The sequence below is a fragment of the Chelonia mydas genome, chromosome 21 (assembly GCF_015237465.2).
Source record: "Chelonia mydas isolate rCheMyd1 chromosome 21, rCheMyd1.pri.v2, whole genome shotgun sequence".
NCBI lineage: Eukaryota > Metazoa > Chordata > Testudines > Cheloniidae > Chelonia > Chelonia mydas.
The window spans coordinates 6,692,460-6,719,663 of NC_051261.2; the positions used below are offsets into that span (position 1 = coordinate 6,692,460).

The window sequence follows — 27,204 nt, forward strand, 5'->3', positions numbered from 1 at the left end:
AGTTGGGGTATCTCACTCAAACTACTTTGCTTTTTTAAAAAAAAAATCAGAAATTGTGATTTTTTTTCCTAAGAAAATTATCCACAGTGAGAATTCATCCCATGGAACTTTCTCAGCTGGTCGATCATAGATCGACCCAGATATTGAAAGGACACCGAGTTAAAAATAATCTCCCCTCTGTCTGAGCAATGCTGTTGTTACTTGCAACTCCCGGGCTTTGAAGACATCAGAGTAAAAAGAGAGTCCTTTCTTCAGCTAGTTTGGTATATCTGACAGCAGGTTGTGTATGGGCCATTTCCCAGTGTCTGTGGGGAGGCTGAACCAAAAGGTGTTGCTTAAAGCCTGTTAGCTAAAAGGCTTTAAAACCCTAGTGTAGCCAGGGCAAATTGTCTTTTCACACGTTAGCTGGCAAAGGGGGTGTGTAGGGGCCACCTCTACCAGCTACCATGAGTCACCCCGTCTATTCTAGCTTCCAAGGCTGTCGTACTAGTTCCTTTCATCAGCTTTAAACTCTGTATTGTTCCCTTGTGTTCCCATCTGTCTGTTCCACCTCTGGTCTTTCTATTTCGAGTGTGAGCTCTTCGGGGCAGGGATCACCTTTCTGTTCTGGTTCACAGCCAGGGTTCCTAAGTGCTCCCACAACATAAATAATTAGTAACCCATTGAAATCTGCTTTGCAACCTTTTTATAAGGAGAGGGCATTAACGAGGGAATTGCAAGAATCTAAAGAAGCCACAGGGCTACTAGCTAAAATGAGTTAGCTTCCGGGGATTGTGTCCCTTAGGTAGCTCTCTTTTTTGGATTTATCCCACCTCCTCCGGCTGCTTGAATAATAAACGGCCAATCTTTTCAGGTCACTTATATTTCGCTGCACCCAGTCAATCCTTCAGTCTCTGAACACTCAAAGTCTCTCCTCTCCCGCTTTATTGGAGAAGCTGGAACAGCAAGAATGTCAAACATCCAGGGTTCGCCCTTTTTTTGTTGTTGAAATGGATCCCCTGTCCACTGAGAGCTTAATTTCCCTTTGTCTGGCCAGCGAGCTCCTTTTCTTCTGGCTTGCTCCCTTCAAATCACTTCAAGTCCCACCCACCTACCTGGTTGCCAGGTGAGGAAGTCTTTACAAGCTGATCTGTTGTTTCTCTGAGTGAAAAGCTCTTGCTGGTTCAGTCAGTAGGGTGTCAAAATAATTAAACCAAAATCTTGGATTAAACCTGTGGTTGTGAGCAGGGCACGGAGGGCAGGCAGGGGCAGATCCATAATAGTCAATGCAGATGGCACCCCATGCTCCCCAGCTGCACTAAAAGCCCACTGGTGGGCCAGGTCTGCAAATCTGAGCCAAGTTTCAGATGAAAGCCCCACCTTCTGCAAGGAAGGTGTTCCATGTGAGTCCTGGTGAGGCACTCGGTCATGGGAGGGAGTTCTGCTTTGAGTTTTGGGGGTCTCCGTTGATCCTGACACTCATGGGGATGGAGTGTATGTGAGTGTGGCTAACAGTGAGCCCTGACCCCCTGTGAATGGAAAATGTTGAGTTTACCCTAGTGCTGTTCCTTGGGAGGAAGTATAGCTAGGGTGACCGTATTTCCCAAAGAGAAAACGGGACACCCCAGCCGCTCGCCTGAGGCTCCCCCCACGGGAGGCTGCTGCCGGTGGCTGGAACCCTTTGGGGGCCCCCACGCAAGGCTGTTGCCCATTGCTGGAACCCTGCCCTCCCCACCCTCCCATGTGGGAATGCTGCCCCCACCCTTCAACCCTGCCTCCCCCTCTGCGGGGCGCTGACCTTTTCCCCGCTCCACCCACATGTTGCTCTGCACCATGCCCCACTTTTGCATTTGTCCTGTTTGCTCTTGACAACTGATCAAGTCGGCAAGAGCAAACGGGGACACATGCCTCTTTCTGGAGGAAAAAAAAAAAGAAGTCAGGATGGCCAGACAGGGCTTAAGAAAGGGACTGTCCCAGTCAAAACGGGATGTATAGTCACCTGAAGCATAGCCCCAGTCCTGCAAGCTCTTCCTTAAGGGCAGAGCCCTGTGGTGCTCCATGGAGATTCAGGGGTCCCCTGGCATAGAAAAGCTTGCAGGATTGGAGCCAGTCATATAGTCCACCTTCAGGCATCTGCTTGATTGAAAGCAGAGCTGGGCAAAGCCCTGGGCCCCATCCTCCGATGTGCTGAGTTCCCATCGCTACCATTGCAGTTACAAGTCAGTATCGCTTCCCCAGGCTGTAAACAGGAATGATGACCATACTCCCTCAGCTGCCTAGCATGCTTGGAGGTGGATGGCGCTAAGCAGTATTATTACTGTATTGGACCTGGGCTTGAGCAGCAAGGTTTGGATATGGATCTGAACCGGGGGGCTCCCGTCTGAAGTGAGGTGGAGTTTGCTTTCAAACCCATCTATGTAGAATTTCAAGCGGTTGTAAGCTCTTTGGGGCAGGGACTGTCTTTCTACAGCACCTGGCACAACAGGGCGAGGTCCCTAGGTGCTGCGGTAATACTATAATCTACTGTGGTTCTGTGTTTAAAAGATCAGAGGGCAGGGAGGGCTCTGCAACCAAACCCCATAGGTGTGCTCTGTGTGCCCACAGGTTGGCTCCACCTACCCCTTCCTGCAAACTCTACTTAACTACTTTTGCAAGGAGTGCTGAGCTCTCTGCATCCAGGCCACGCTGGCTTTATTAAATGAAGTTCCTGCAGGGTAAAGATGGGAATTTACCTGGATCATCTGTTAGCTCCTCTCCAGAGAGGGAGGTGAGTCTGGTGTTATGAGCTTCATTTCAAGAGACACTGGTTCTTTGAGGGGTCCCAGGACTACGCTTTTGGGTTATGTTTGGCCAAATTAGTGGTTTGATCCTATCCTAATGCTTTTTAACTCTGTGCCTTTACCAGTCTTAATGGAAAACCCTTTCCAGTTCAGTGAGTCTTTCTCTTGTGGTTCACTCACCCAGCTCCACTTGTGTGGCCAAAACCAAGTTGTACGCAGTGTTGTTGTAGCCGTGTCGGTCTCGGGATATGACAGAGATACGGTGGGTGAGGTAATATCTTTTATTGGACCTACTTGGTGAGAAAGACAAGCTCTGTGTCAGCTCGAAAGCTTTTGTTTCTCCCCAACAGAAGTTGGTCCAATAAAAGCAATTACCTCCCCACATCTTGTCTCTCCAAAACCAAGTTGGCATTTAACTTCAGACTGGTAAACACTCATCCTGAGAGAGGAAGAAAAGGGATGTTTGAGCAAGGTGCAATTTGTACCACAAAAACTCCTGGCAGCAGCATCATCACCTGTAATTGGGTCACAGTTGGTAGCTCCCAGTCCGTGCTTTACACCTGGTATTGCTGCTGTGTACGTTGGGATTAATCTTCTTATTAAGTTTAGTGGGGGCTGGATGTGTGGGAGAGAGAGACACCTGTCCTGATACAAGAGAGGCTGAGCCCTTCTGCCTTGGTCTGAAATTCTAGGGCAGTCTGAGATCCTACTTCCTGCTCCCTCCATTCCGGCTACTCTTAATTAATGCTAGAAATTCCACTACAGTACGAAGTGGGAAGGGGGGTTGTGCATCTGAGGTCTTTGTATTTTTAAACCCCAGTCCGTAAACCACCCAGGCATCTGGGACTGCAGCCCATGTAACCCACTGGTCAGTGTACATTATGTCTTCAGCTCTGTGCCTTATCCACAGAGGATAAGGGTGTGTTTATAGCTCTCAGCGTGGCTGTCCGGCTCAGAGTATCAAGGCTCGTATTGTCAGGTATGTCACTGCTTCAGTCTCCAGTTTGCTGCTCAGGATGGTGGCTGTCACATGCATGATTCTTGGCCTTGTTGAGATGTCCTGGGTCTAGTCTACATCTAAGAAGGGCGTATTTCTGCCCCTCCAATCCTTTCCCAGTAGATGTTAATGTATCTCACGGATTCAGAATATCTGAGCCAATCCCAAATGGGCCTTCAAATTTCCCATATTAGGTTAGGGGACAGGACTCCTGGGTTCTGTTCCCACCTCTGCCACTAACTTGCTATTTGACTGTGGGCTAGTTGTTTAAAACCTCTTTGGATGCCTCTGTTCCTCCTGCTGTGAAAGGAGGATACTCCCCCCCCCCCGCCCCCCGGCCCAGGGTTGAGAGTCTTAATGGTTCGTTTCAGAGTAGCAGCCGGGTTAGTCTGTATTCGCAAAAAGAAAAGTAGCTCATGAAACTTATGCTCAGATAAATTAGTTAGTCTCTAAGATGCCACAAGTCCTCCTTTTCTTTTTAATGGTTCGTAAAGCCCAGCTGTTTTGGAGGTGCAAAGTACTTGTGTTAAGCACTCTCACAGAGCAGTAACTACCCACTTGGATGAGGTTTGATCTTATTTCTGTAGCACCTTGCATTCTGAAGACTCCCAAAGCAATTTACAGTTGCTGCAGTTCACCCCACGCGGTTGAACCCTTACAAATGTTTGGGAGCCCCATTTAGTCACTGTGGCCATAGGGGTCCACCTATGGGGCTCAGCTTGTAAAATTGATGCTTTGCACCCCACCCCAGAGGTGGGTGAATGAATCAACAATTGATCTACTTGGAGCTCCTGGAATGGATTTTTCTATCATTCCCCATGCCACTTAGAGGCTGGGCTGTCTGTCTGTCTCTCCCACATAATCCTCGAAGGACGATAAAACACAATAAGAGGCACCCTGAAGTCATTAACCCTTGGGAAGCTGGGGGCAAGCAAATGAGTCACAAAGAATTGAGTGGGAGGGGAGAGACATTAGGCATGAATCCAGGGGCGTTCGTTATATGTAATGAGTTAATGACTGCCCATGAACTTCTCACATCTGTGGAGGAAAGAGGCTCCTCTTTCAATGATCATAATTGCAACAGCAGGGAAAGGTTGGGAATGATGTTCCGTGAATCCTCATCAACATGCTCCAAGAATAGATTGTTCCAAGTCTGGGCTGAGCTATTGGCTGCTGGAGAAATCCCAAACTCTCCCCAGCTCTTCCCTTTCTACTCTGTAAGACTTGCTCAGTTACTGCAGCAATGAAGGGGACCCTGGGTAGACGGATCATATACGTTTGCCCTAGGGAGTTAAAAAACCCACATTCTTATGGTGGTTCAGTCACGGGGGTAAAAAGCACAGTTCTGTCTCGTCCAAGGCTGCAGCAGGAATCCAAACCTGGCTAAACTTAATCCAGTGCCTCGCTCTGTGGTATTAACAAATCTCCCCAGGCCACTGAGGTAAAGTGCATTCTAAAGTAAAGGGCGCTTCGTTTGTTTTAGTGAGGATTACGCTACAACAAACTAAGTGTTTATCTATCGGGTGTGAATCTACCCCACAGGAAAGCCTGCCACAGGTTAATTGTTCATGGGAACCTCTCGGTGTGCATTAAGTCTTGTCCTCATACCACTCAAAGCGCTCTAACAAACTGTTAATGTGCATGTCAGCAGGGCGTACATAACAGTCCTTGGCAGGCTAGCACAGGGTAGATTCACACCCCGGCTTGCTGCAGACTAATTGTTCATGTACACAAGACCTAAGGCCACTTTACTTCTGAGTGCGAATATCCAGGAGGGGGGAGGGATGTTAATGTGCATTAACTTTCCACTTTAAGTAAATTTGTCCTAACTTGCCTGAGTGTCCCTATGTAGCCAACCCTCATGCCATTCCTCCAGCATTCTTTTAGCAAAACAATTGACTGGGGAGATCTGTGTGACACGGGACAGGTCATTTAGGCTATGTCTACATTGCCCCACAGTTCAGACTATGGGGGTGTGAACATTAGTCCTGTTTAAAGAGGACAGTGTTAACGCAAACTAAGGTATCCTATATGTAGTTCACTCCCACAGCGTCCACACAGGGGAGTTACTGTAGTTCATTCCTCTATCGTCCGAACTGTGGGGCTGTAGAGACAAACCCTTAATCTCTCTGGATTTCAGGGCTTGTACACGTGGGGAGTTTTTTCCATCATAACTATTCCTGATTACCTATCCCCGAATAACTCCATGTGTGGATGTCCTTATTCGGAATTATTTTAATCCACTTCCAATCTGGATTAAGGTAATTCTGAATAAGGCACTCTTATTCTGGAAAAAGAGCATCCACCCATGGAGTTATTTGGGAATTCCACTTAAATTTCACACCCTGCCTTAATCCAAATTTATTTCCCAGTGTAGACAAGCCCGCAGCTCCCCATCTATGAACTGGGGAGCGATGAGACTTACCTCCCCAGGGTGTTGTGATGACCCCATAAATACTTGGGCAGACACTCCACTGCTGTGGGATACGGGTCACAAAGAACAAAGGTAGAAAACATGCCCCAGGGACGTCAAAGAGCAGAAGTGGCCTGATCTCCAGCTCTAAGGCATGTGAACGGCTGATCCCTCATTGAAGGGCGCAGATTCAGTATTGCCCCAGTCAGCAATTCCATTTCCTGAAGCACAGCTGCCTAGAGCTGCTGTTCACACTCCCGTCCTATGACTGACCAGGCCAGCTCCTGCTGAGTTTACGGGATCTAATGCAATCAGAGTCGGAGGTGGAACAGCACCCTGGTATATCTATCTACAGGCTCACGGCAGAGGGCTCTTTCTCGTCACGCCCCTCCCCTTGCTTTGAGCCCATCCTCACATAGTCCCTGTCAGAAGCCGCATGAGCGAGGCGGGAGAGATGGGACATGTTAAAGGGAAACCAGATGACTCAGCTGACAATATTAGCTCAGATGACAAACTAATGCTCACGATAATTGCCATTTACTGGCAGAGGAGGCTGAACTGGGTCATATTTATTTGTGAAACTCAATGAGGCACCATCTGTGCTGCTGAATACCATGCCCCTGCCAAGATGATGGGTACATAGTTCAGATAAAAATATTGACCTGAGAGCTTTGTGCATCTAGGCTGTGGGAAGGAGCAGTGGAGCAGAAGGGCAAAAGCTCGCTTGATCTTGATTTTTCAATATGAATATAGACCATGAAAGCAGGGCCTCACGATCCTTCTGACTTTTTGGGTTGGCCTCTTGATCAAGGCACTAGCCTAGGCCTCGAGATCTGGGATCAACTCCTGGTTCTGCCCCAAACTCCTTATGTGACTTGGACAAGTCACTTCATCTTCCTCTGCCTCAGTTGCCCATCTGTAAAACGAAGATAATTCTTCCTTTTGCCTGTCTTGTCTTGTTAGCTTGTGAGTTCTCTGGGATAGGGTTCATCTCTTACGTTGTGTTTGTACAGCACCTTGCACAACAGGGCCTTGATCTCTGCGAGGGCCTCTAAGTACTTACTGGGATGCCAATAAGAAATGGAAAAGAGCCTGGGGTAAGTGACCCAGTGAAGGGGCTGAGCCTTCCAAGGCTTGGCCTCTCTGTGAACCATGGTCCTTTGATATTGCCAATATTGATGCTATTTGCAAAGGCTAGTGGGAGTGATTTTGTGTTGGGGAACGCTGTCCAGTGCCCTCCTTGTGACTGCAGCTTTGTGTCCCACTCCAGACGGGTGGTGCTGTTGACTTCAATGGAATGGAGAACTGTTTCTTGCTTTGGTCCCCTAAAGAAGGAACCCCCTCTGGTGTGGATCTCTGATTTCTAATGCGCTCTCTTCTTTTCTCCGTAGTACAGAATGTGAAGCTGGGGGAGAGACCTGGAATATGAAGCCTGCCTACCGGTGCCTGGACTCTGCATTGTAGCGACTGCATCTTGCAACCTAAGGAGGAAGAAGGGACAAGATGTTCACTGCTGATAAAAATGGCAGCCAGTGTGTCTCCATTGGACTGTGAAAGGAGACTTTGGACCTTGGTGTCTGTCTGCCTGGGAGCCCCAGGAAGGCTGCTGTCTGGTTGACACAGCCCTCTAATATTAAGTGGAGTGAGGGCAGCATGGCTCAGAAAGCGTGGGTCAGCATGCTCTTCCACAACCGCAAAGCCCAGCTCCTGCTGGTCAACTCCCTGACCTTCGGCCTGGAGGTCTGCCTGGCTGCTGGGATCACCTACGTGCCACCGCTCTTGCTGGAAGTGGGTGTGGAGGAGAAGTTCATGACCATGGTTTTGGGTAGGTGGCTTCTTCCTTTCTTCGACTGAGATGCTCACCCCTTCGGTGGGTTCAGAGGGCAGTGGGGAATCGGGGCATGAAGATTTGTATCCCCACGCTCTGATCAGCTGAGACAACTCTGTTCCAGGGAGAACGTGCAGCCTATTGGCTTAGAGCCAGGGACTGCGAGCCAGGGCTCCTGGGTTCTTTTCCTGGCTTCTGCCACTGAATTGCCTGTGTGGCTTTGGTATGTCTTTGCCTCAATTTCCCCTTCTCTAAGACAGGGATACTTCCCTGAGGGGCTGAGGGCTTAGTGTCGATCAAGTGCTCTGTCACGCATGGGGGAGGGGTGTTCTAGTGTGCGCTTACCAAGTTGCCTAGAAGCCTTAAAGTTCAAAGTGGTGAGGGGGCAGGTGATGGTGGGGTCTGGTTTCTTGGGCTGAGCTAAGGCCAAGGTTTTCACAAGTGACTATGGATGTCCTACTTGAGACTGCTTAAAGGGGCCTGATTGTCGGAGGGCGGGTGCTCAGCACTTGGACAGACAGGCCCCCTTAAGGTGTCTCAGATGGGCACCCGCAATCACTTGTCGCTTGTGAAAGCCTTGGCCCTCGCTCTTCTTATTGCTGGGCACAGGGATCGCCTGCAGCACTAGGACACTGCCCCTAAAGCCACGTCTCTGTCTCCATTCCAGGGATCGGGCCTGTCCTGGGCCTTGTCTTTGTACCGCTGATTGGCTCCGCCAGCGACCACTGGCGCAGCAGCTACGGCCGGCGGCGGCCCTTCATCTGGGTCTTGTGCCTGGGAGTCCTGCTGAGCCTCTTCATCATCCCCCATGCCGGTCGCCTGGCAGGCTTCTTCGCCCTCAGTGCCCACCCCCTGGAGATTGCTTTCCTCATCCTGGGCATTGGCTTGCTGGACTTCTGCGGCCAGGTCTGCTTCACTCCCCTAGAGGCCTTGCTCTCGGACCTCTTCCAGGAGCCTGACAACTGCCGGCAGGCTTTCTCCATGTACGCCTTCATGATCAGCCTGGGTGGCTGCATCGGCTATCTGCTTCCGGCCATCGACTGGGCCAGTAGCTTCCTGGCCCCTTACCTGGGGGGGCAGGAGAAGTGTCTCTTCAGCCTCCTCACCATCATCTTCCTGGGCTGCGTCCTGGCCACCCTCTTTGTGACAGAGGAAGCAGTGGGGCAGGTGGATGCTCTGGCAGGCCCTGCACTGAAGGACTCTTCCCCCAAGCCCTCGTCCCCCAGCGGCTGCTCTTGCCGGGTTTCCAAAAGCCTCTTGCGAGCCAGGCATGTGGTCCAGGCCTTGAGGGACCTCTGCACATTGATCCCACGACTGCGTGGCCTCTGCTGCCGCATCCCCAAGGTGATCCGGCGGCTCTTCGTGGCCGAGCTGTGCAGCTGGATGGCCCTCATGACTTTCATGCTGTTCTACACTGACTTTGTCGGCGAAGGGCTGTACCAGGGTGTTCCCAGGGCCGAACCGGGAACAGAAGCCAGACGTCACTATGATGAAGGTAATGAATGAGCCAAGTGCCTTCAAGGCTGCAGAGGCAGAATTTGCTTCCATACGCAGGGGAGTAGAAACGCTGAGATGGGATCAAAGATGGGCTCTACCTTTAGGGTTCAGCTCTCCCTGCTCCTGGGTCTGAGCTCAGGTGCGTATCCCGAGCCTCTGCTGGTTCCACAACATCCACACAGCTATTTTTAGCACACTAGCGTGAGTTCTGCCAACACAAACCTGCCTAGCCAGGCTGGGAGGCACTCTCCCAGTTGCAGTATAAACGTGTCTGAATTGGGTATCCTCTCTAGCTGAGATGTGGGCAGGGAGGTAGGTGTATTTATATCTGTCTGCCAGCACTTGGTGCTCTGCTTCGGCCACATGTGACTTCGCTGCATAGGCTGGGGTGAGAATCTGCCAGGACCAGAACCGCTTGTCTGAATCTACCAGGTTTTTAATGATTATTGTTGGTATTTCATCCCAGAATCTGAAAGGTGGGTAAATGGAACTCTTCTCCATTTTACAGATGGGGAAAACTGAGGCATGGGTAGGTGATCAGCAGAACCAAAAGTCAACTTCTCTCTGCACGGTGTTGCAAACCCCAAACCCACCCCTAGTTTTTACCGGTGTCCAGCACCTGACAACAGTGTGAAGAACTGAGTTAGTTTCCTTGACATAAAATCTCATGCTCCAAGGGATGTAAGCTGATCATCTTGGGGGGTGGAGGGGCAGGAAGGAATTCTCTCCCTCCCACTCGTCAGACAACATTACACAGTTGCTTGGCTACATTACAGGGTGACTTTCCTCTTCCTCTGAAACATAAAATATGGGCCTAGAGCCTGATTCAGTGGAGCCGCAGGTCTGGTGCCTGAATTCTTAAGAGATACTGTAGTCCAGCAGCTAGCACACTCAGCCGGCAGTTTGCAGCTTTACCACTGATCCACTGTCACCTCAGATAAGTCACCTCACCAGTCTGTGCCTCAGTTTCCCCCATCTGTAAAATGGAGCTCATGACGCCTGCCTACCTCTTGTAAATCACTTAGCGATTGGTGGTGCAAAGCCCTGGGAGTGTTAAGTAGCGGTGAGATGAGCCAAGCTGCAATAATGATGTTCAGACCCTTGTCTCCTGGCTGACTCACTCATTCCAGCACTGCTCTCTTCCTGGGTTCTCTTCATGTGCATGCTCTCTGGAAGCGTTGGAGCCCTCTGGCTCAGCTTCACAGCCTCTCGTTTTCTGGTCCTCTCAGATCTAAGCACATAGGCCATCGTCCTCTTTGTCCTGCGTGCATTAGTTGTATACCTTGGCCTCTATATACCTTGGCCTCTAGATTTCCTTATTGCTGCCTTGTACATTTCCTCCTTTGTTAGGCTGTAATCATTCATATTAATGTCTCTGTTAGCTCAAGAATCAGCTTAATTGGTGTTTAACAGTTCTGCTATGGTAGCCCCAGAGGCTTCCACCAGGTCAGGGCCATTGTGCTAGGCACTGTACAAACATCCTGTTGGCGACAGTCCCTGCCCCAAAGAGTTAATGGTCTAATTATCTATAGTCCGACATGCCTCTCCGAAGGGGAAGGGCAGGATGGCTGCCAGATGCTTCAGAGCAGCTTGTGGATATCTCACTCTATGCCAAACTCTAGAGTGTCTCACCAGCTTAAAACCATTCTTTGTTCCCTTTTGTTTTGCTGCTGATTTGGTGTCGGATAGCACTTCCTGGTTAGCAAGCAGGCAAGAGATGGATTCTGGGGAGAAAGTCAGGGGAAGGTGCAGGAGTGACTTTCTAAGGCACAGCTGCCCAACCTCCCCTTTGTGCCTCTGCAAATGTTCCCCTCGGTTCTTCCCCTATGTGTGGGTGGTGTTCTCACCAGCACTGTCTGGGGGTCCTTTGTGCGTAATCTTGGCAGAGAATCAAAGGAGTGAATGGACTATGGAGACTGGCAGGGTGGGGAATCTCGCATGGTTGCTGCCCATCCTGTACCTGTGCTCCAAGCAAGGATGGGACTCTAGTCTCCAGAGCTTGTGTTGAAATGTGCTGACCTCTATGGAGTAGTGCAGAAAGACCCTGCTTGGATCCTACAGATTCCCCATAGTTGCTTGGCTTTCGGAAAGCGGAGCAGGGGGAGCCTGCCCACCACCCCTTCCCCACCGGTGTGTCTGTTGTTTTCAGGCGTCCGCGTGGGCAGCCTGGGCCTGTTCCTCCAATGCGTCATCTCCATCTTCTTCTCGACAATCATGGACCGGCTGGTGAAGCAGTTTGGGACCCGGGCGGTCTACCTGGCCAGCGTGGCATTCTTCCCCCTGGTTCCCTTCGTCATATGCTTCTCCCAGAGCATCCTCGTCGTTACCGTCTCGGCTGCCCTGACGGGCTTCACCTTCTCTGCGCTCCAGATCCTGCCGTACACCCTGGCGTCGCTGTACCACCATGACAAGCAGGTGGGGGCCACTTCTGGGGGGAAAGGGGGATGACGCACAACGTGATCACAACATGGGGGTGCAGCTCAGCTTGGCCTGTGGCTGGAAAGAAACACACACACACACAAAGGGTGTCACATGTGCCTCACAACACAAATGGGGCCTCTCACCTGAACCCTCTTGATCTTGGGAATCTGAATAAAAACACAATCTGGCTCTAACCCAGTGCTGGTTTTGGGCGGGGGGGATCCAATTCCCTAGCCCCTCCCTACTTGCCACAACCAGCACATGGATGTGCATATTGCGTTGAATGAGGAGTGTGTATTTCTAAAGGCAGCGCCTCATCTCCTCCGCATTCTGAATGCTTGGCTGGAAATCGGTCCAGGGTCCCAAGAGGCTCCTGCGTGTCTTGCACCCAATCACCTTTGCAGCATCACCAACCCCAGCTCAAAAATCACAAATCAGGTCCCCAAAAGCCCCATGAGACAGTAAGTAATAAATTACAAATGGTGGGTTCTCTATTTGCATTCTGGTTGTTGAGCCTTTAGGGTTCACGCTTTCAAGCTTTTGTCCGTAACCACCGGGGCGTCTGAAATGAAAACTGAGAGCTGGGGCTTGAAGAAAAACATCCAATGTTGAGACATGATAAAATCACAATAGTTGGCCATGCAGCTGTTCCGCAGCGCTGGGAGCCACTCTCACACTGTAAATGCACCAGTGATTTGTGGCATGACAGCATCTTTCGGCCCCATTGCAGGCGCCTTGCTGTGTTGTTAAAGAACTAGGAGCTTTTACTGCAGGCATCCCGGGGCTCGCCTAGAACTAACACTTCCAGGCAGCCCGTCCCAGTGTGCACTAGGATGCCTGTCAAACTAGGGATGCATTTGGAGGGCCTGTTCCACTTTGGTTTCTTCCAAAGTCCTGGCCTTGGGATCTACTCCAGCCAGCAAAAAATTAAACCCACCAGGGCATTTTCCTGTCAAGCAGGGATTAGTGAAGGGAGGGGTCCAACTGTTTCCTCAAAAGGCTGATGGGGAAACACCATCCATGACCAAGAGACGGGCGCTAACCTTCACAAAGCCACCTCTGTGACTAGCTGTGAGGTCCCGCCTTCCTGCTTCCGTTGTCTTCCTAACAGGTTACAATGGAACCCCAAAAAAGATAAGTCCCTAAAAACCCTTCTGCAGAAATGTATCCATCTTCTTGGATCCACTTCCTTTTTGTTTTTCTTTTTTACTGGTTTAATTCTTTTTCTTTGTTGCCTTTTGTCGTTCCTTTTTTCCTGCTTTCTGTTTTCCTCTCTTTTTCTCCCTCTCCTCCTGAAGTGAGTCAATGAAAGGGTGCCGCATAACAGCTGCCCCTCCAGCGTTGTGTGGAACATTAGTGCAAGCCAGCAAGACTAACCCCATCTGACGCTGCTCACATGGACTGTGTAAGTTGGTCTCTTTTCGTGCATGCTCTCGATTCTACCTGTACTAGTGAGACCAAAGAGGCCTTGTCTAGAGTAGGATAAAAGATGTTCTAATTAATGCATTTGAATGTCTATCATAGACGAAGCACAATGCATTTAACACATGCTTAGCTAGTTGAGTTAAAACCTAGGATTTCTTCAGCTCAACTAACTTGAGTTGCAACAGGGCTCCAGCTGTCAGCCCCGTGTGGGGCAATGGGGCTCTGGCTGTCAATGCCCCACAATGCTCACTTAAGTCAGTGCAAGTGCTCCTGGTGAGGATGGAGGGTAGTGTGGATATGAAGAGCTGATTTAATTACTGCAGTGGCTGTAGGTTGACCTAACTTAAGTCAACGTAGTTCTGTAGTGTAGCTATGCCCTTAGTTTTTAAGTCTACACGAGGCTTTGTGTGCATGTGTGTGTTAGAACATGTACCCCTTTAAAATTCTGGTCTAGACCAAGTCAGAAAGAGCAAGAAATTGTGGCACATGCCTTCAGGATATCCAAGTAGGCTTCGTGGACCATCCTGCATCTAGTATGAGGCATCTAGAGCTCTGAGGAGTTTGCTGGAGTTTGGCACTCACAGTTTATAACCTACTTCTCTTCTGTGCTGGGTTTTGCACCATTTAATTTCTGGATCCTTCTAACCTTGGTGTGGTAGGTGTAAACTGAGAGTTTCGTGAAGCTCTAGCCATTGCATGTGGGATTCAGGTGGCTTGACTTAGATTCATAAGACCAGTGACCAACTTTATTACAAAACACTGTCTTAGGAAGATTCGTGGCTAGTCAGAGTCCATGTAAAGCTGTTTGACTCTCAACAAAAGGTTCTTGGGGACCAAAAGTCCCATCTGGCTTCATTTCTTTGCTTGAATCTGAAACGGGTGCATTGCAGAGCTGTGGCCATGGCTTCAGGGAACGTTAATGGAAAATAGCTAGTGATACTATACCACAGCAGAGTCTGTGTGTGTCAGGTGAGGTACTAGATGCTGCCAATTGCTGTGGTGTGGCTTGGACACAGAATGCAGCAGAGATGCCTGCACACCCTGGAGTAAGCTTGTGTAATTCTCCAGTGGCCCCCCGCTTCCCTTGTGAGTGGAAAGCTGATATCGTTGGTCCTTTGGACAGTGCAGCTCCTACCCTTGCACTCCTGGTATAAAATTCTCTTCTCTCAACCAGGCAGTCTTCTTTCTCCTGGCTGGTTTTATCCCATCACACGGAGAACGGATTAATATGTCCTTGGCTCACCACAGTTCATGGGATGTGTCTAAGCACAGATGTCTTGAAATTTCAAGGCATGAGTTTTGCAGCAGTTTCTCTTGCTGCACATAAACACTGATTATTTGTATTACAGTAGCCCACAGAGGTGCCAGCTGAGATCAGGGCCCCAAGGTGCTAGGTGCTGTACATACATTCAAAAAGGGACAGTCCCTGCCTCAAAGAGCTTACAGTCTAAATAGACAGGCAGACAAAGGGTGAGAGGAAAGGCAGGATTATTCTCCTCATTCTACAGTTAGAGACGTGAGGCACAGAGAGACTAAATGGCTTGCCCAGGATCATCTGGGGTGTCTGTGGCAGGGCTGGGAACAGAGTCCCAGTGCAGGACCTTAACTTAGCTGGGTGTCAATGTAAAATTCTAGGTAGCAGTGGAAGGAACTTGGCCAGAAGAGGCTGCTTGGGTTACCCAGAAGAATGATGCCTTTGCAGTGATACTCCCTGCCTCATTCTCACTAAGAGCTTAACTAACCAGCTGTGGAATTTCCCTAGCATTGGGGCCTTGGCAGATTGTCCTGAGAGGCCGCTCTGCTGCCCAGTTGCACAGGAAACCTGTGCAGCCTTAGATTGTACAGAGCGATGTCACAGTTCACACTGGATAGTGTCACAGAAGTGATCTAAGGCCTGGTCTGCCCTACAGAGCAAGGTTGATGTCCGGCAGCTTACATGGACCTAACTCTGTCAGCATACACACTACAGTGCTACTCTTGCCCATGCACATCACCCACGACACCAACCTAAGAACTCCACTTCCACAAGAGGTGTAGCGCTTAGGTCAATGTAGTGAAGGTGACACAGTGTCTGTGTAGATACGATGTTACTTACATTGCCCTGTGCAGGGCTGACAGCTGCCTCCCCCCCTGCCCCAGCACTGTCAGCCTGAGCTGTTAGCTGGGTGTCCGGCTCACAGCTGGACTCCCCCCTCCCTGCCCCCAGGGTTGACAGCTGGAGCATGGCAGGTGCTCAATTTCACAGCAGGGACCCTACTAGCAGTGAAATTGACATTCTTGTCAGTTTCACGGCTGCTAGGATTTCACATTTTGTTTCCGGCTCTGGCAGTCAGCCCTGTGGCGGGGGGACTCCATTTCAGTCGGCACAACCGCTCCTGGTGAGGACCTGCAGAAGGAGGGCAGTGTGGACACCAACAGCCGATCAAATTGCTGCCGTGGCTGTAGGTTGACGTGACTTAAGTCAGCCTAATTTCGTAGTGTAGACAAGACCTATGATGGAAAGTTAATTCAGACTAAGGTAGAGTGTGAATTTGGAGTACAATAGCTAGTCCTGAATAACTGCATGTGTAGACAAGCCGTAAGGGCCGTTGCTTGACCATTTGAGCACTTCAGTTATGCAGCCACTCACCTCTTATTTGCAGCAATACACCTTTGAACGCACAATTGCCTGTTTGCCTGCCTGTGCGCCGGTCTTGAGATTATAACTTCGACACTCTGCTTTTGAAAAACAATAGTGCCAAATCCACAGGCCAACACGTGCCCTTCAGTCCATGTGGGCGGTGCCCATGCTTCCAAAGCAAGTATTGGCTGTGAGCAGCTCACGTGTCCTGCAGCAGGAGGGCATTGAGTCCCTTAGATCAGCTGCACAAACTGCACCCACCCCAGACGATTCCTGTAGCCCTGGGCGATGGTATCACTCCCGCATTGGACCAAGTTCATCCCTGGCCTGGCTGCAGTGGCATGAGGGTGGGGAGGGCTTTGGCCCATTCTCCCTAGGTAAGGGAGCACTTTCTATTTAGAGGGATTCTCCTCTCACACTAGTATGTGCTGGGAGTTGGGCCATTGAAGTTCATGGAGCTGTGTTTGGAGCGAGAGGAGAATTGCGTTTGCACCACCCGCTTCTCTGAGAGTCCAGCGATCAGACGACTCTCAAGGCTCGGAGAGAAACTGCCCCAAATGGCAGAGCCTTGTTTGGCTTTGGGTTGAGATGCTCCCTGGCGTTGGTGATGCGTGAAGCGAACACACAAAGGTACCGCTTGGAGCCAAGTTACCGCAGCAGGTCAGTGTCACCTTGAATCTGAAGCCTAACAAAGAAGTTCCTGCCAATCTTACCTGCTGCTGGAAACCATCAAACTTGCCCCAGACTTGCTGCAAATGTCTCCAGCCTTTAGCCAAACCTGGCCTGAGGATTTTCACAGGACTGGAACAATTTGAAGCCAGGGGAAGTTTTGCCAGGCCGAGGGGTGTATCGCTCCAGCTCTGCCCTGCTCTAGCTAATGGCACCACTCTCCTGGTCTGCTCTCTGGCTCTTTAGGGCTTCACCACCCCCTGCAGTTTCTCACTTTCCCTCTCTCTTTATTTTGTCTCTCAGGTATTTTTGCATAAGTACAAAAGCAAAGAAGAGGAAGATGCTGCTCAGCTGGATAAGAAATCAGGCTTCCCCAAAGGCCCCCTCTCCAGCCAGAAGCCGACCTACCAGAATGGCCATGCTGGGGGCCTCTTCTCCTCTCCTCCAGCTGCCAGCTCGGCCATGTGCGTCGGCTCCCCCTGCGAGGTCTCGCTCATGATGAGGGTGGGAGACTCTGACCCTGCAGCACCCGGTCGAGGGATCTGCGTGGACCTGGCCATTTTAGACAGCGCTTTCCTCCTTTCTCAGGTGGTCCCGTCCCTTGTCATGGGGTCGATCGTCCAGTTTACACAGTCGGTGACTGCCTACATGGTGTTCGCCTCCGGCCTCGGGTTGGTGGCTATTTACTTTGCAACCAAAGTCGTCTTTGATAAAAGCGACATGGCCAAGTATTCGGTGTAAAACGGGGTACGTGTGCACGTGGCAGACAGCCAACTTGTTTGTACACGTGCATTGACACTATATAATAGGGCAGGCTGCACGTTGTGCACCCCTCCTTTCTGTCTCTCATGCTGTTTCTGTGGGGCACGTGGCTGGGGAGAGGTTGTTGGGCTAAGCGCGGGTGTATTAGGAAGGGCACCAGGCTGTTCTATCTCCCACCATCAGAGTTTGCCCCGTGGTGCCTTTGTCTGAGAGCGGTGTTGCACAGAGGGCATCAATGAGGTGAAAGGAGAAGAGTTTCCCTTCAATCACAGGGTTAAATTTCTGTACAATTCCCCCGAGGGAGGGAGGCAGTTGCATCCCGGAGGGAGAGTGCTCCTCCTCTCATTCGTGGAGAGACCAGCTTAAATCCTGCCTTGCTCTGGCAGGCTTCACCTTGCTTCGGAAATGTAAATCCCCTCTCTGACTGGTGGCTGCTGTGGACTGGAATATTTGGGGGACAGGTGGGAGGGAGCTGCATTGGCAGAGCGGGGGGAAGACATCCAGGGTTGGAATGGGGTTTTGCCGGTCAGGACGCGGGTGCATTGGCAGAGCTGTGTGGAAGCAGTCCTGCATGGCACAGGGGTGCTGGAGGTGCATGGGCAGAGCCTGGCTCTGTCCAGGGCTAGTAATCCCATTGCTCTGGGAGCACCACACTAAGTGACCACTCGGTGTTAGTGCACCCCAGGCCACCCTGCTGCACTGGCTGGCCACTCTGTGCACCTCAAGAGCCTGAAACCTATTTGCAGTGGCCTTATAAAATGGCCTGGTTCAAGGCAGTAGGCAGAGTTGATTTAACAAGGCTCCAGGGCCGTGTTTTTATGGCACTGCTCAGACCTCATTAGCCTGAACATTACCCTGTATTCAAGTGTAATAATCCCCAGTGGGATGTGCGGGGTCTGGTGTCCTCTGTACCCTGCAGGGGTTGGAAGCACTTATCCTTTGTCCCCCTGCCTGAGGCATGTTAACGGGACACCCTGTCCCAGGTTACTGCTGTGAAGTCCTTTCCATGTAGGAGATGCACGAAGCCCTTGGACGAGATCCTGTCCCGGCTGCCCTGTTGCATGGCTGAATAATTGGACGTGCTGCCCTCTCTTCGGGCCACGTTCACTGATGGTGTGAAAAGGCACATATACCCTGCCCTTTGAAGAGTGTGCAGGAAACCCTTCCGCTGCATAAACCCCTGCTGGTGCCTAGCCTTGCCATCCCTTCCTTGTCCTTATTCATCCCACATGGCTGTGCCTGCCCCCTCCCTCCCCACCTCATGAGATGCTTCCTCCATTTCAAATCTCTTGTTCCTCATATTCTCTGTCTTCTCCACCCACATTGGGTCCCCTTGATGCCTATTCCCCTCCACTCGGGAATAGCCTTGATGCCGATTGGGTGCAGTTGTTCCCTCCGACAGGAGAGTAAGCTGAAGCAGGCTTGAGAGATGACCCTGTAGCATGTCCTGGGTTCTACTCCTCTGTAGGGTCATTTTTCTGCTTTGCCCCTTTTTCAAAGGGAAGAAGCCAAGAATGACCTTTCCACTGATCTGGCCCTGCTCTTGCTGCCATGAATTGATGGCAGAGCTGTCCTGGATTCTGAGATCCTGCTGCTGCAGAGGTCATTCCCAGCTAAGAGGATATTCCCGGATCAGTTATATCCCACCCGCCATGAGTCACCCTTATGGAAACACGGGGTGTCTACACTGCAACACAAGCCAGAACTAGTAGAACTTGAGTTAGCAAACTGTGGGTTTGTTAACCTAGGGACTGAGCATCTGTGCTCATTTGGAACCCCAGGTTAGGAACTGTTGAACCCTGGGCCCCAACCTGGGGCTCCAGCATCTACAGTATATTATGTGGGCCCAAATTCAACCACCCATAGACCAGACTTCCTCACACCCTACCAACATGTGGTTGCTCTAGCCCTTTGTTTGTGGTGCAGTGTTGGAACACTTGACTGTCCACCAAACTTGACTGTCCAGAAGCCAAAGAAAGTCTAGCCTATGGGATTGTGGGATACTTTGGGCAGACTCCCAGGGCGTGCATCCAGGGAGGTTGTGTCTACACTGCAAAGCCATGGGGCTTGAACCCTGGGTCCAGCTTGACTCAGGCTTGGACCCTCCATCCCCATGTGGTTCTGAGCCCTGGGTTAGCGCAATTTGTGTGTATGGAGAAGGGGGGTTAGGCCTGAGCCTGAGTTCAAACCCTGGGCTTACACTGCAGTGTAGACACCCCTATAAAGTCTTCAGTGATTAAATTGCACCTGTTCCCATCTCCCATTTTAACTTCAAAAACCCATTAGACCTTGGGGAAATGATCAAAAGCAGAAATGCCAGCTGGGGCCTAACTCCCATTGAAAACCAAACTGCCCCTCGGGCCTCTGAAAATCTCTCTAATGGTTTTTTAAATCCTTGGCTCTTCTATTTTTTCATTCACAGTGGGACTGGCTTCCCCTGCCCCTTGCTATCATTCTTCCCGTGGGGAACTGCTCCACCAGCAAACCTTTTAAACAAGAATCCTGTGAGTCCAGACAATGCCTGGGCCAAGGAGCCAACTCAATAAACCACCTTCTAACCAGTGGGATCAATGCCCCTATTCCAAAGGACGGGGAGAAGAGGGAAGGGCAGACACAAGGGCCAGCAGCCAGTCAAGAGCTAGTGTGGAACTTTACCATGTCAAGTTAAGCCGTGGGGCTGATAGCGTGGGAAATGAGTTCACAGTGCCCCATATGCCAATAGAGGCCTTTGCTTCCGGCACTCCCAATCTCTTTAGCTTTAACCTAGATCCCTCACTGCCAAGCCTACCCCAAGTCATTCTATTTTCCAGCTGTAGGGAGAACCTTCCCAATGAGCTCATCTGGCGGGGGGGTTGGATTTTCCCCCATGCACGCTTCTGGAGAGTGTGTGTGCGCGTGTGCGCGCGCCTCCATTCTGGCTGGGCTCATAGAGATTAATCTCCAGCTCACTGAGTAGAAATCTGTGTTCTGGGTCCAAAAGGTCATGTCTTCTGATTCCATCAACAGAATTTTCTGGGGGAAGGGCCGGTGGCTGGAAATCCCCCTTCTAATTTCCTTCCATCCCCCACACCACCCAAAACAAAATCTCATCCACCATTTTTTGGATGAAGTAGACCAGCCACGGCACCTATCTCAGACTGGTATGTCATAATGTTAAATATAATGAAGTGTGTTTTAATAATGTATTAGAGGCTGAAATAACCCACCCTTGCAATGAGCAATTATCTGTGGGTTGCAGATGGGAAGTTATTTACTATGTAAGGAAAACCCCTTTACATTGTATAGCAGAAAGGAGCAGGGGGAAATCTTAAAGAGGCACAATGTATTTACCTAAGATGGCATTTGTTCAGGATGCCAGGCCTAATGATCAAACTCTGTAATAACCACTGACCACAATATTCAAACCAAGTCCATTCAGTGGCCTGGTGTTTCGAAAGCACTGAACACCCTTTAAAGTCACTGGGAGCTGCTGGGGGCTCAGCACTTCGGCAAACCACTTATTTAAGAACTAAATATAAATCCGGTTTGAAAATAATGGTCCATGAGCGCTCTGGACGTCTTGACCACTCACCTGAAAGATGCATGGAAAAGTGATGGGGTGGAGGAGAAGTGAAGGCCTACTTGTAATATGCCCAGGTCTCAGGCAGGCACCGCCTAGAACAATAAACACCACAAATCTTGAACCAGAGCCTCTCCTTTGCCCCTGATTAAACATAGGCTGAGATTTTCAGAGGGAGTTGGGCACCCAAATCCCAGTGTAAACCTGAGCCTTTGTCTCTACTGTCATGCTCTGACCTGGCCTGTCCCAGGAGAGGGCAGACCCTGTGTGCAAAAGGAGCCTAGTCAGTAGCCAAGACATGATGTCAGGGGAGGTGGCTGTGTTTACTTCTTTTGTGTTTGAAGAGAGAGAGTTGAGCAAATGAACTTCTGACTCCCCAGCTAACATTTGTTTGTATCTGCACCACCTAGTTCTAGGTGGGGCTCCAATTGCCCCCGTTCTGACCTGAGCGGTAGCAGATCCTGGTCTCCTGAGCTCTCCATTTCAACTGGGAAGACACAGCAGGCTCTGGGAATTGCCGGAACTGTGGGGGGCTTTATCTGTCTCAGCCTGATAGAGGCTTTCCCATCACTAGTGGCAAAGGAGGGAAGGTGGTAGTGGCACTCTAGTGGGGTTTATTCATAGTAAATAAGCTAAGAAGTTGTCCTCTCCCTCTTCAGCCCAGTGGGTATCTCAGAGGGAGAAGCTATTTAATGTCCGGCTTGCCAGCAGGGGAGTCCAGATTTCCCCCACACAGAGCACTGAGTTGAGCAGCTCCCTTTTCCTCACTTTCCCTGCTGGGCTGCGTGCCAGGAGGTGGCATGGTGGGAGGATGGGGGTGGGAGAGAGGAGTGCATGCCAAGAGCTAGCCATGGCTTCAGCTCCAAACATCCCTGGCCCCCCTGCGAGGTCAGGCCCAAATTGTCTCAGGCCCATCTCTAGTAGGAAAACTGCTGTTTCTGAGCGAATGCAAAGACCAGAGCTCTGCCCGGATAATCAGCACATACATGGTGCATCTACACAGGGATAAAAGAGCTGATTCAGGCTCGCAAGACTCAGGCTATGGGGCTAAAAATTGTGATGTAGACATTCAGGCTGGAGCCTGAGCACTTGGAGCCTCCAACCTGTTGCTGAAGTAACTTGTGTGTAGATATAAAAATCTCTGTAGAATGCAAATCATACCCTCCAACCTTCAACCACTGGTGTAAGGTCCGTAAAGGAAAGGGCAGGCAGTTCCTGGGAACTCTGCTGGGTTTGGATGGTAGATCCATTCCCTCTCCATTGAGGAATCATATTATGCCTCTCCCTTCTTGGTTGCCCCAGGGGTGTTTAAAGGGAACACCTTCAGTGGTGTTGGGTCAGTGGAGAAGACTATAAAGGTAGGGTTGGGTCTTTCTTTTCTAATGCATAAGAGTGCATTATTGTGAATCTCTTGTCTAGGGAAGGATGTTTTGATGCTGTTTTCTTTCAGGAAGATACACTGTCTGCAATATGGTCCTCTCTTATTTATTTAGTGGAGTAAATATTTTGTACAGTGTAAGGAGAGGGATATTATAAAATTTATTAAGGAGGAAAATAAAAAACTTTTACGTTGGATAACTGTGTCACTGAGTTAACTGCACTGCTTTGTGCATGAGAGATGGGCCAGAAATCTTCCTCTAATTCCCCACTCTGAACACTGGTGGGCCGGATAAAGCAGTGACCCACATCTCACCCCCAAGCTACTGTTGCCCTTCTTTGTGTGGTCTGATTGTGCTGGAAGACATGGGGAACCATAAAGCAGCCAGGGAAGGAGGAGACCGGATGAATGAAGACTCCCTTCCAGTGAAACATGTCCCTCTCCTTTCTTTTCCACCAGCACCAGGAAGACCTTGCAAGGGGTGAGCTCATTTGGGGAGGACAAACTCCCAACCTGCTGCACATCAATCCATGACGGCTCGGAGTGCGACATGGGCCACAAGCCAAGCCCACAAAAGTGCACTGGCCAAGTGGAGAGCAGGGCATCCTCTGTCCTAAGGAGCAAACTCGACGACTGTTAGTATTCATACAGCAGTAGGAACGGTGTTCAAAACTCCATGCGGGACGGGTTGATGATGCCTGTGCCTCCCACATTTTGGATAGCTCTATTGCCGAGCTGTGCTCCACCCACAACTTTCCCTACAGCAGAGGTTGCCATCAGCTTATGTCACCACCGCCTCCCTTCCTGGCAGACTTTTGCCTGGCTCTGGGTCAGAGTCCATGGAAGCCAGCCCAGACTTGGCAATAAATCGGATCCAATAATAATTTCTGATGTCGTCCTCCCTCCCCACAATGTCTTCCCCCGCTCCCCTGCAAAACACTTCTCTCTGGCTCTAGTTCCTGCCCTGCTCCCTGTGCTGTTGGTATCCGTGTTTAAGGAGACTGTTAGAATTGCCCTGTTAGGAGGAGAACACAGCTGAGCCTGGCTTCTCTGCTCTCTCTAGCTGTACCAGCAGATGGTGCTGTAACAGGAGTTCTGCAAGAATGTTTTTCTGCTGAATGCATGCGATGAAGGGAGCTGTAGCTTATGCTCAAAAAAATTGGTTAGTCTCTAAGGTGCCACAAGTCCTCCTGTTCTTTTTGCGGATACAGACTAACACGGCTGCTATGCTGAAACCTGCAAGAATACTGTATTTCCTTCTGTCCCCAACCTGTTTCCTGAATCTTTTTGCTTCTGCAAACTGCATCCCTTGCTGACAAGTGAGCAGCTCACAGCCTTACGCACACAGAACCAAGACTGGACTGCGGGTGAGACACCTGAAAGGTAGCAGGCAGGCTGCAGCCCTGCACAGCTGCAGATGAGCCACTAATTTCTACAGCATCCCAAGTGTGCTAGGAGTATCATTGGCAAATACAGTGACACCATCCCTGTCCTGAGAAGCATCCAGAGTAAGGCACTGGGACTCGATGAGACTGCAGGCATCCGTCCACAGGGAACAGCGTGCAGAGTGGGAGCCTAATGTAGCCCATGGCCCACTGCGTGTTATTTCTCCCTCTTTGTGCCCAATCTACAGAGGACATGCGTCGATTACAGCCCCCAGCAGGGACTCATGCTGTGATCCATGATGCCTTTCACCCCTGGATGGGCATGCACAGCAGGTCACACTCTGACCCAGGATGACAGGTGCTTCTGAAATACTTGAGATGAAAAGGCCAGGCTCTGTAGCTCAGGCTGTAGAGAGTCCTGCTTATAGCTCTAGAGGTCCCTGGTGTGTTAGCCAAGCTGGGAGCCGAACTGGCATGATGTGATAAGAGCCTCATTGCTGATGTGATGAATAAGGAGGGGAGAGGAAGACCAGGCTAACAATCAGATATCCAGCAAGGGCTAGGGTACGAACCAATGCTTTATCCGGAGTTAAATGTTTTATCGTTTGCAATATAATGTGCCGTTGTGTTGCCTAGGAAGGAGCACCAATGAGTGAATCCTCACAAAATCCCTGCAAGGTGGCTAAGTATTGTGTGGCCCCTATTTATAGGGAGGAAACTGAGGCACAGAGCCAGGCACTGACTTGTGTGCAGTCCTCTCAGCAAATCAACAGAAGAGTCATAAACAGCACTTGTCTTCACCAAGAGACCAGCCAGCTTCCCCTGTTCCAAAATTAAAACATTAATGAATTTTTTAATTCATGCCATTTTAATTTAATGCCATGAAAATATTTCAGGGTCAAACTCTGATCTCTGGCCCAGGAGAGTAAATCTGGACTAATTCCATTGGCTTTGACGCAGTTACTTTGCATTTACACTGCAGTAAATGACAGCAGAATCTAGCTCCTCTTGAATATTTCATCCTGAAACCCACCTTTTTTTAAAGAGACCCTGTCCACTTCAACATTTTCAGCTAGAAGAGTTATTTTTTAGAAGCAATCCCTGCAATTGTTCGCAGAGACTGGAGGAAAACTGATTTTGTTCTAGTCTATCTGGTTGTTTGCCTCGTGCAGAGGACCATCGGTGCTGGAACTGGGGGTGCTGGGGGTGCTGCAGCACCCCCTGGCTTGAAGTGGTTTCCATCACACACAGGGTTTACAGTTTGGTTCAATGGCTCTCAGCCCCCCCACTATACAAATTGTTCCAGCCCCCCCGGCGTCGGACAGCACTGCGTGTGGTTCCTTTCATCGTTTCCCCTGTTGTTTGTGTGCACCTTCCACATAGCAACAGAAGAGAGGAGGTCATTTATAATAACACAAACGCTTTCCCTTTAAAAAAAGTTAAGCTAGGGCCAGATCTTTGAAGGTATTTAGGCATCAGAAGATACAGACACACGGCTCAGGCGGTTACAAAAGGGCCTTGACAGCTAGGGCCTAGAGGCTGCTTAGCCCCAGAGAGGCTGGAACTTTGGAATGTTGCTAGGGTGTAGGGTCCGTTCAGACTTGCTTTCTGATTCCTGCACCTCTACACGCTGTGTAGTCCGCTCCACGCCACTCCCTGCTGCAGAGCAAGGGAGAAACATAAGGCCTGAGCCTGCAAATCTTTACTACTGGGTGTAGATCTGACTAGGGTGAGTAGGCTGCTGGGGGACTGCTCATGTCAGTATGTATGGCTCTCGGTAGTAAGGGGCTGCAGGACTGGACCCAAAGACTGGCTAGGGAACAGCCCTGCATGCAACACCTGTTTTACAGGGCACAAGAAAACACATATTGGGTGAAATTTAGCACTGTGCAGAGTCACAACAGAAGGCCTCTCCATCCCTTAAGTCCACGCAGTGGGATGTAGGGAGTCCAAATATCTTGTGCATAAGGGTAAGTTTTGCCCTAATGGAATAACAGAGCAGCTGCTACTGGGGCAACTTGTGTGATGCTCAGGTGTGAGTCAAAGCAGCAGGCGGGTGACAGCTTACTTCTGCTATTAAACCTGTCCCTGGTGCTGACGGCCAGGGAGAGCAAGGGGTATTGGGTTGCTTCCTCCAGGGGTGGGGTATGGGATTTTCTCTTCCAAGGCTGATATAATTTTTTTGGTCCCTTCTTGCTGCAAAGCTGGATTCATAAAGGAGGCTAAGGTGTAATAAAGAAACTCTCGGCTCTGCTTACACACCACTGATTTATTGGCTTAGCAGCCTGGCTGTTTTACTGATGAAACCTTGTGGTGCCCTCTCCTGGTACATGGACAGAAAATCACATACACAGTTTCAGAAAAGAACAGGGTGGTAGAGGAAGCAGAAATTAGCACAAACTGAAGGCGGGCTTGATTCCAGTTCCTTGTAGCACACCATGGCAACATTCAAACCAGTACAAAGATTGGCTTTGTTAGCCAAGCCATCCAGATGAGAGAATTGGGGCAAAACATTTCTGAGACGTAATCAAAGGAATCTACTAGGTGGGAAAATGACTCAAGAACAAGATAGACCCTTAAAAGCAATTACACTGGAAGACACTTTAAAAAATGACCAGCCTTCTCTAGACACACTGGGACAATGCAAGACCTAAAGAAAAACCTCAGTTCAGGGAAACACGTAGCTCAGATAATAATATATTAAAGCAGTGGCTCTCAACCTTTCCAGACTAGTGTACCCCTTTCAGGAGTCTGATTTGCCTTGCGTACCCCCAAGTTTCACTTCACTTAAAAATTACTTGCTTACAAAATCAGACATTAAAATACAGTATCACAACACACTAGTACTGAAAAATTGCTGACTTTCTCATTTTTACTCTATATTTATAAAATAAATCAGTTGGAATGTAAATATTGCACTGACACTTCAGTGTATCATATATAGACCAGTATAAGCAAGTCATTGTCTGCATGAAATGTTAGTTTGTACTGACTTCACTAGTGCTTTTTATGTAGCCTGTTGTACAACTAAGCAAATACCTAGATACTTTGATGTACCCCCTGGAAAACCTCTGTGTACCCTCAGGGGTACATGTATGCCGGTCGAGAACCACTGTATTAAACCAAGTGCTGAAATGCAGCACTGAACATGTGCAGGGAGCCCTTCTGAAATTATTTAACTTAACCTTCCAGTCTAGACACGTTGCTGGAGCATGGCCAGCTGGACTCATTAATACACAGAAGCAGAGATGGCCTCAAACAACATGAGCAACTATTCTGCAGCATCCTCAATAAACTAATATTGCAATGCCTGACCGGCACCAGCATAACCCATCCCAAGAAATAGCTCTGTGATCTTGGTACTGTAAAGAAACCACTAATTTGTCAAAGACACCTAAGGTCATTTAAAATTGAATAGGGGTTGGATGCCCGACTATCTTCAGGCTCTTTTGAAACCCTCCATGTAGATTGATAAAACTATCCAATTAAAC

The 27,204-nt window shown here is 49.8% G+C and overlaps 1 protein-coding gene across 5 annotated transcripts in view; it reads left to right on the forward strand.

The window, feature by feature from the left end:
* SLC45A3 (solute carrier family 45 member 3) overlaps positions 1–17,461 on the forward strand; it is a 40,691-nt gene extending 23,230 nt beyond the window's left edge. For 2 of the 5 annotated variants that reach the window (XM_043533731.1, XM_043533732.1), the window contains exons 2-5: positions 7,561–7,994; positions 8,665–9,492; positions 11,644–11,909; positions 16,933–17,461. In XM_043533731.1, coding sequence (XP_043389666.1) covers positions 7,823–7,994; positions 8,665–9,492; positions 11,644–11,909; positions 16,933–17,370 — 1,704 coding nt within the window. In that variant the 5' untranslated portion in view covers positions 7,561–7,822 and the 3' untranslated portion in view covers positions 17,371–17,461. Of the gene's footprint in view, positions 1–2,583; positions 2,747–7,560; positions 7,995–8,664; positions 9,493–11,643; positions 11,910–16,932 lie in introns of all 5 variants that reach the window. The other 3 variants (XM_043533734.1, XM_043533733.1, XM_007065098.4) reach the window with 3 other exon arrangements.
* Positions 17,462–27,204: the final 9,743 nt, after the last annotated feature.